Source organism: Curcuma longa, chromosome 2 (assembly GCF_044706935.1).
Source record: "Curcuma longa cultivar G26 ecotype Majalengka, Jawa Barat chromosome 2, ITB_CL_G26_1.1, whole genome shotgun sequence".
Taxonomy (NCBI): domain Eukaryota; kingdom Viridiplantae; phylum Streptophyta; class Magnoliopsida; order Zingiberales; family Zingiberaceae; genus Curcuma; species Curcuma longa.
In genome coordinates this window covers 9,088,683-9,098,585 of record NC_133862.1, presented here as the reverse complement: position 1 = coordinate 9,098,585, position 9,903 = coordinate 9,088,683, and the positions used below count along the sequence as shown (strand labels likewise).

Below are 9,903 nucleotides of genomic sequence, written 5' to 3'. Positions count from 1 at the left end.
GAACTGATGCATGGGAGGCGAAGGTGAAACAACTCGCCAGAGAAATATAATTAACGGAAAAGTTAATGGGCACAAATTAGGATTCAGACTTGTTTAATTAGGAGCTGAAGTTCCTCTGTAAATCATATTTATAGATTTCAAAGTTTTTATTATACTTAATTTTGAAATAAAACGATATATAGGAGGTCTTTAATGCTAATGTATTATAATTTTATATATTCCCGTAAAGTATAAGATTAATTATATTGTCTAGAGCGTATATGATTTAATTATAATTTTTAAATATATAACTTCAAGGATACACATGTATACACGATTTAGAATTATCTAATTATCTAATAGTATATTTGATATACTTTATGTTACATGTCAATATTCACATGCCATTTTCCGTAGATGAAAAGTGAAGGATATATGTTATACTTTGCTACTTTGGTACATAAACATAACATAATATGTATTTACTTGTGTATCAATTCAATCTAGAAAGAAATTCACAGAATCTTTTTAGGTGCAAAAAAAGATTATCTTTGGTAAATGTGTAAATGTATTATCCTTTTCTATCCAAATCCAATTTTCAATTGGATTATTTGGAAGAAAAAAAAAATAACTACAGTAAAGGCTTTTTCTTTAGCGAAATCGATTTCTACCGAACGTTCAAAAAGTTTGTTCAAATCTTAACGAAGCCGAGACAGTGTCTTCCTCCATCGTAGTCAACTTTGATTTATCAATTTACCTATTCACATATAATTGTGGGGTCGTGTGGAATCGTTGGGTGACAAATTTTATTTTTTTATAGAATTAAAGAATTTTAAACTATTATTATTCTATATATTTTAATTGTTTGAGTTGATATCATATATAATTAATTAATTATAAAGATGTCAAATCTTCGTCATAACTAAATTTTATATAAAATTATCTATAATAGCCTATAAATAAACATGAAGTGCTAAAATGTTACGAAAAAGGTTCTGAAAGATTATTAAAGACTAAGTATGCAATCAATCAAACGCTGTCTTTAATCATTAAACATTAAGTCAGAAATTAATCAGTAAGATTGAAAACTAAGTTTTGATTGATGAAGTATATGTTAGAATTATCAATTTGTTTGATCGAAACTTTGTTTCTGAAATTAATCAAACAATCAAAACCTAGTTAATTACGTTTCTGATTAAATAGATTAATCTAAAGCAAGCCATAATTGGATTGAAAGATTAAATTAAAACTAAATCACAATATTAGAGGCTAGCTCTAATGGCAAGAAAAATTCCACCTAAGATCTTATGATCTGGATCAAGATAATCAGAAAATATAAATAATAACATATATTTATTTATATTCTCCCTACTTTTAATTTCACACATTAATTTTTGATGCACGACCCATATATAAAACATTCTCACACAACAATATCATGCGCACGATAGCATAGATGAACTTAAATTCGAGCAAAACAATCGGAATGCGGAAAGGCTTAGATATCATTGATGAGCTCCTGGAACTTGACCATGTGATCGGGCTGCAAGGAGATGGCCACCAAGAGGCCACTATCGCCGGCGGCGCTTGGCAGGACGAACGCCTTGCCCTCGTAGCCGATGCGACCTGGGGCCAAGAAGCTTGGCCGGCCCCAACCGAAGTCGGCGTCGTAGACTGGCAGACCCACCCAGCTGATGAGCCCGAGGTTTGGGCATCTGTATGTGTGCGGGCCCTTCACCAGAGCCTCCAGATTTGGCTGCATCTCCAGGTAATCCAACGCCGACTGCATGTAGCCGGCGTCCACTCTCAGCAGAGCCTCCTGGATCGTCTTGGCCGCCGGGGAAGGGCCGCCCTCCGGAGAGGCCACCTCCTTCGCTGCTGCAATGGGCGCCGCCGCGAAGATCACGTTCCCAAAGTAGCCCTGCGGAAGCGGCGGTTGGAATCGCTTCCGGCCGTTGGTCACAATGTACAGCCTGGTCATCTGGTCGGGCGGGAGACCGCGCGCTATGCACGCGCACCGCCACACGTGGGCCGCGATGAGGACATACGTGCTGTAGCTGCCGCCCGGCGGAGCTTTGGCCTTGAGGAGGTTAAGCTGTTCCCGGGTGAGCTTGAAGACGCGGACGGCAACGGCACCTGAGCTTGGGACTACGCCGGCGGAGTTGACGTCAGCAGAGGTGTTCATGGAAGGAGGGGGCTGGTACTCGACGTGATCAAAAGAAGGGTTAGGTGGGTGGCGAGCGCGGAGGAGGGTCCGATCAAAGAATGGCTGGACGGTGATGCCGACGCCCCGGGCGACGTCGGCCCAGGAGTTTAGCAAGTGAAGGGCAGAGAAGCCGTCGACGACGTGATGCTGCGTGCCGACGCCCAGGGCTGCACCGCCGCACTTGAAGCGCGTGACCTGTGCGTGCATTTAAATCGAAGACGAAGCCGACAGATTTATGAATTTATTAATTTAATTATTGTTTTATATATTGAATAAATATAAATAAACATCAAATTTGCTCCTGATATTAAATATCAATCACTGATAAATAATGATTAAATTCTTAAGTCATGAAAGGGCAGTTTTGTTTTCTCCTGATATTATATAATACAGTTGGGATCGCAATATATTTCCGTCATAAATTTATGATGAAAATCTGAACCGTTCGATTTTAAAATCAATGGCCAATCGTTAAATCCCTAAATCCTAAACCCTAAATCCTAAATCCTAAACCTTAAACTCTAAACCGTAAATCCTAAACCTTAAACTCTAAAGTAAATCACTCATTTAATCTATGACCTGGATTTAATCTTAACTTTAAAATTAAACGGTACAGATTCCCGTCATAAATTTGTAACGGGAGTCTATTGTGACAAGCGATTTTTTTTTATACAATAATACCAGTGGAAATTTTCTTCTATTTCATTTTTATTTATTATAAAAATTTTAAAGATCTTATTTATAGAGTTCGATAATCAAATAAATAAGAATGTATTCTGATTTATAAAACATTTACATAATTATTTTAAGCAATACATACAAAGTTTCAAAAAGATGAATGCATGTGAAAAAGATCGTCCTAAAATGATAGAATTAAATTTTATTTTAAAAATGTTATCATTTATTTTACTGATGATATAAATATGATTAGAATAACTTTAATAATATATTATATTCAAAATTAATTACTATTTTTACATGTTAATTATTGTGTGTGTGAGAGAGATAGATGCAAACTATTAATTAAAATTTTCAGGCGTTTTAACTATTTTCTGATTCGGTTTAGAAAGTGTTATCTTAGCTTTCTAGACATTATTTTGTATTTAAATTAGATATAATATTTCATATTTATCTTTTCTAGACTTAAAGGTGATCGATGATACATTGTTTATAAGTTAGTTACCAACTTTAGTATAAAAATATGGAATCTGCACCTCAGTAGTTCCACACGGTCAGTCCCACAATCATCTATGAAGAGGTAAATTGAAAAATTATAATTGATCACTACGGAGAAAGATATTACCTCAACTAGTTACCTAGTTACTAACAAATCAGCACCGAGTGATTTGGTAGACAATTATTTTTAAAATAAATTAAATTTCAAAGTACTATATGCCTCTATAGTTATAACATATCACACTTTAAATTAAATTTTAAATTATTTTTATGATTTGATGCACCTTTTTATTTTTTACTCTTGTTTTGATTATTTATTAGTTTAAAATGCCACAAAGTAAAAGAATTCAGAAGAAAGGCGCCAGGAAGCACCTGGAGGATCCACAGCGGGAAAGCGGAGATGCCGCCGGTGTAGTCTGCTCTCGGGATGAGCTGCTCCATCTCTCCGGTGGGTGCGCAGTCGGCGAAGTCGTCCACCGTCGCCTCCGCATCCGCCTCCACAAACAGCGCTCCCTCGCCGTTGCAGTCGATCACGATCCGGCCGTCCTCGCCGCGCGCCAACCGCCCGGCCATCGGATAGAAGTGCACCAGCACCCGGGCCAGCGCGTCGCGCAGCACCGCCGCGTCAAAGAAGTTCGCGGACCCATCCGGCCGGTAGAAGAACACGCTCAGCGTGTGGTGACGATGCGCCACCTGATCCACGTTGGAGATCCACAGCCGTCGCCGCGGCGTCGCTTCCGCCGGCCTCACCATCGTCGACCGCCGCACGTTGACCCCCACCATGCCCATGGCTATTAGCTAGCTCCCTACTGCAAATTAAATCAATGACGGCGCGGTTCAGTCGTCACCACCATGAACAAATAAACGCGCCGGAAATCAAATCCTCGATTCCAATCCATGATCCAGCGACGAACACAATGCAGCTCATTTTTTTCCCACAGGAAAATCAAACGTTAAAGGAAAAAATTTTTTAAAAAAACGAAGAAGAATCAAATGTATATACTTCAGCTGAAAATCATATTCCTTCTTACCAAAAGAAAAATGTTGAGCAAGAGGATCGACTTTCCAAACTGAACGATAAACCGCGAATATATAAATACCGGAAGGAAGCAACGCCGTACTGGTTATAAAAACTCCACGAAGTGGCTCGGGTGGCCATGCCTTCACATGGCCGAGAATGGCAACCGAGTCGTGAGTTAAGTCGGCGTCAAGATCGTTTCGGCGTCGGGAACCATCCGCTTGGACCAATTATTTAGTGCAGTGGGCCCCACAGCGGGTATTCTGGATTTTGGTTCTTGCTCGTCTCCCTATCGCATTAAACTACCTACCTCACAGTGGTACCGGCGGCAATTTCTACCATTTTTTTTTAAATTACATTATATTTATTTATTACAATCTTAACTAAAATTATTTAGAATATACTTATGAAGAGTAATGCTACCCTGCGCGATGAGAAATTCATGATACAATCCGTGCGTGACACCTACGATCTGTTGCCGCCCTTGCCGTGCTATTCAGCCACCGTCGGCTGCCGCCTCGGACGCAATTGACGCGCCACTCGTCGGCGCTCCGTCCGACGTCGGATTCCGGGCGGATAGTGGTCGGAATTCGATGAAATTCGGTCGGAAACAGGGTCAGCAGTGGTAGTGGCGTTTCCGGCCAGATCGCGATCGGATTCCGACCGCGATTCGGTCGGAATCCGGCCCGATCACCGTCGACAATGGGCGCACAATGGGGGTGGTTGTTTCCCGTCAAATTCACTGGATTCTGACAACTATCCGGCCGGAATCGCCGCCGGAAGGAGCACCGGTAAGTGGTGTGTCGATTGCGGTCGAGGCGGCGGCTGACGGTAGCCAGACGGGACGGCGGCAGCAGCAGCAATGGTCGAGGGAACAGAGTCACACACGGAATTGTCGCGCAGTATAGCAAATCTGTAGTTATGAATATATTGATGAGTCGTATAAATTGTGTTATTTTAATGTCTTTTTTATATTAAATCTATTTTAAGGTAAGATTTCCACTGATGTTGTATACACTGAATATTTTCTTATATTTCATATTTATTTATCATATTAAAACTAAAAAAAATCTTATTTCTAGAGTTAGATAATCAAATAAATAATAATATATTTCTAATTTATAAAACATTTAGATAATTATTTTAAGCAGTGTATACAAAATTTTAAAAAGATTAATGTAAAAAAAAATTCTGATATGATTAAATTCTATTTTAAACGAATCATTACAATATCATCATTTGATTCATCATCAAATGTTTGAACTCCCCTAATAGTTAATTAGCTCAGCAAAGCCGGTTGGGTATAAAAACTCCCCGAAGTGGGGTGGCTATATATGCCATTGCATGGGCGAGAAAGAACTATAAATAAGTCGAGTTGAGTCTAATTTTATAGTATTTAAATTTATTTAATAAGATAATCAAGTCAAACCTATCAAATTGTTTAAAATGATTAATTTGATTTTTTTTTTTTATGAACTTGCGTGTGATTTAAGTTTTATTTAAATTTGATTTGAACTTAGTTCGTTTTATATTTTAAATTTTAAATTTATTTAGTTGGTTATTAAATTTAATAATATAAATTTATTTATTTATTTATATTAAAATTTTCTTTTTTATTTAATATATTTATAAAAATTTTATTGATGAACATAATTTATAAATATTATTTATTAATATTAATTAATTAAATATATATATACAAATTTATTTATCACACCCAACCTCCACAGCTAATATTCTTGATTTTTGTGTGCCACGTCTACTTTTCACAATTAATCACCCAGCTCATATTCTTCACTTTTGTGTGGCACGTCTCCTTTTCACATTTAATCACCTACCTAACAAAACCATACGAGTACGTCGTCATTCAAACTGATCTCCCTCACTTTACAAAAAGTTAAGGTAGTGTATGATTTATTCTTGGAACATAATTGAGTTAGTTATGATACAGTAGAGTTACAGAAGAAGACAAGAGTTCGAATCCTAACGAAGTTAGGCAATATCCTCCTGCATCGTGACCAACTACAGTTTCTCGATTTACCTCCTCACAGATGATCGTGAGGCCGCTGAGGTAGCAGATTTCACTATTTGCAGAAAAGATAATGTATAATTTAATTTTTTTCATTTTTATTTTTTTAAAAATTATTATTATTTTTATATTTTTCAATCCATTCTCTAAAAAAATTAAGAAGTCATTTTTAAAAAAAAAAAATAATAAAATATTATTTTTTATAAAAAATGAAAATACGGTTATAGTAACGTCACACATTTTAACCCTAATCGCACAACTCCTTGTCTTCCTCCGACGCCGCAACCTCAGTGCCCTTCAGTCGTTGCTGCTGGCCGTTGTCGTTTTCCTTTTTTACCATCGTAAGCGAAGAACCTCGCAGAGATCCAATCGTTGTCTCTCACTCCCTTATATCCTCCGCAATTCTCACATCGACATAGTCACCTTTTCACATTTAATCACCTACCTAACAAAACTATGCGAGTACGTCGATCGTCATTCAAACTGATCTCCCTCACTTTACAAGAAGTTAAAAAATTATCTATTCCAATACAAGAAACATGGAAGAATGTGTTGAACTTTATCTCGTTAACACGCGGATTTACGTCGTTACGAAACAAATCATTTAATTAAAGTTAATTAAAAATTTGTGTGGCCAGATATGATTTACATGCATAGAATTCGATAATTTATTTTATTATTAATAATAAATTAATAATGAAATCGAATCCATTATTCTATATAAAACATATATCCTGATAATTCTGTAACTCTTTGCTATTCATTGATGAGGAAAGTATATATGATCCTATTATCCAAATTCTTACGGAAGATCCATATCTTTGGTTTCTTCGCAAGATCAAAAGATTTCGAGAAGGACAACAAAGACGATAACAATTGCATTATATTTAAATTCATCATGTTAATTTATGTATTTACTTTCCGTTATAATTACTACATTTTAAGTCCTGTAATTTTTATTTCTATTTCTTGTTTAGATAAGAAAGATTTTTCATTTATAATAATAAATAAATATTATTCTATTTATTTAAATGACATTTTATATTGTAATGCATAATTAATGAATGAGCTCTATGTTGTAGACATTGAAATCCCAGTTTATAATATAAATATAAAACAGTTAAGATTTAATAATTTTAATCAAATATATCTTTGACATTGTTGCTTGGGCCATATAAATGAGAAACACATATCGAAACTCCATAAGGATAGACTTTTAGACTCATTTGGTTTTAAATCAGATGAGGTATGAGTCTTAGCTTGTTTATTATGCAAGATGACCAAAGCTCATTTTAGTGGACAAATTAAAGTGAACGAGCTAATGAATTATTAGGACTTATACATAATGATATATATGACTCTTTCAATATAATAATTAAAGGAGACTACTATTATTTCATTACTTTTACTAACGATTTCTTCTATAAAAGGTGGAATTCGCTACCTTAGCGGCCCCACACGGTCGGCACTACGACCATCTGTGAGGAGGTTTTACTAACGATTTCAGTAGATATGATTATGTACATTTAATGAAACACAAATCAAAGTCTTTTGAAAGGTTTAAAGAATTCAAGAATGAAGTACAAAATCAACTTAAAAAAAAGTTTTAAGATGTTTCAATCAAATTGAGGTAGTGAATACCTAAGCTAAGAATTTCATAATCATCTAGTTGAGTTTAGGATAATATCTCAACTTACTCCACCTGGAACAGTACCACAATGGAATGGCATATCAAAAAGTAGGAATCATACTTTGTTAGACATTGTATGATCAATAATGAATCATGCAGATCTTTCTTCTTCTTTTTGGGGGTATGCTCTAAAGACGACTGCTTTTACAATTAACCATGTTTCATCTAAAATACCATATGAGATATGGACAAGGAAGAGTCTCAAAATATCTTTTATGAAAATTTGAGATTGTGAGGCTTATATCAGACGACAAGTCTCACAGAAACTTGGATCCAAATCTGATAAGTGTTATTTTATTGGATATCCCAAAGAAATAAAGCGATATTACTTTTACAATCTTACACAAGATAAAGTGTTTGTTACTAGAAATAATATTTCTTTAGAAAAAAATTTATTTCTAGAGAAACTAGTGGGAGAAAAGTAGATCTTAAAGATATTCAAAATACATAAATTAGCACTAAGACTTTGATGAAACTTGAACAAGTACCACAAGGTGATGTGGATCATGAAATTATTGTACTATAAGAAATTGAGGAACAATAAGGTGTTCAAGTAGACCAAGTTCTACACAGATATGATAGGATACGTCGTCAATCTGAGAAATATTCTCTTCTCTTGTCTAACCACGGTGATGTAATGCTCGTTGATTAAAACGATTTTACATTCTATCAAGAAGTTATAATGAGTCCAGAATATGAGACATGGCTAGAGGTCATGAGATTTGAAATGGAATACATATATGTCAACCATGTATGAACTTTGATTGACCCATCTAAAGGAATAAATCTCGTTGGGTGTAAATGAATTTTCAAGATAAAAACTGACATGGAAGGAAATGTGCATACCTTTAAAGGGTGGCTAGTTGCTAAAGGATTAAAGCAAATTCATGGTATAGACTATGGTGAAACATTTTCATAAATTTTAATGTATAAATCCATTCAAATTTTGTTTGCTATTGTAGCTTACCATGATTATGAGATATAGCAAATATATGTTAAAATTGCATTCCTTAATGGGAATATACTTGAGGATATGTATATAACACAACATGAGGATTTTATTGATCCAAAGAATTCTAAAAAGGTATGTAAGTTGCAAAATTCAATTTATGAATTAAAGCAAGTTTTTTAGAAGCTTGATTCTTCAATTCAATAATGCGATCAAAGAGTTTGGTTTCATTAAGAACGAAAATAAATCTTGTGTCTTCAAAAGAATTAGTGGGAGCACAATCATTTTTCTCATTTTATATGTAGATAACATACTTCTCATTGGAAATAATGTCCCTGTCCTATATATAGTCTATAAAGACTTGACTTAGAAATCATTTCTCAATGAAAGACTTAAGTGAAGTAGCCAATATTTTAGACATTAAAATCTATAGAGATAGATCTAAGAGATTGCTTGGCCTGAGTTAGAGTACATATATAGATATAGTGCTTAATTATTTTACCATGCAGAATTCTAAGAGAGGATTCTTACTGATGTCATATGGTGTGAGTTTTTCTAAGGCTCAATGTCCCTCTACTAAAGAGGAGAGAGATCGCATGGATAAGATTTTTTATGCATTTGCTATTGGATTTATCATATATGTCATGTTATGTACTCGTCCTGATATCTTGTATGCATTAAGCATAACGAGCAAGTATCAATCGGATCCAAGTGAAAGTTACTAGACGTCAATCAAGAATATTCTTAAATACTTGAGAAGAACTAAAAAATATTTCTTATTATGTGAAGGTGATGAGGAGCTCGTGGTAAAGTGTTATAATGATGCAAGTTTTCAAACTGATAAGGATGATTTATG

At 35.2% G+C, this 9,903-nt stretch overlaps 1 protein-coding gene across 1 annotated transcript; it reads right to left on the bottom strand.

Annotated features, from left to right (window-relative positions):
- Window positions 1-1,310: 1,310 nt before the first annotated feature.
- On the bottom strand, window positions 1,311-4,415 carry LOC141821985 (hydroxycinnamoyltransferase-like). Its single transcript, XM_074709386.1, has 3 exons — window positions 4,393-4,415; window positions 3,734-4,170; window positions 1,311-2,380 (listed from the first exon to the last, which is right to left on the bottom strand). Exons 2-3 carry the CDS (start codon window positions 4,148-4,150, stop codon window positions 1,478-1,480), a joined length of 1,320 nt encoding a protein of 439 aa, XP_074565487.1. The 5' UTR covers window positions 4,151-4,170; window positions 4,393-4,415; the 3' UTR covers window positions 1,311-1,477.
- Window positions 4,416-9,903: the final 5,488 nt, after the last annotated feature.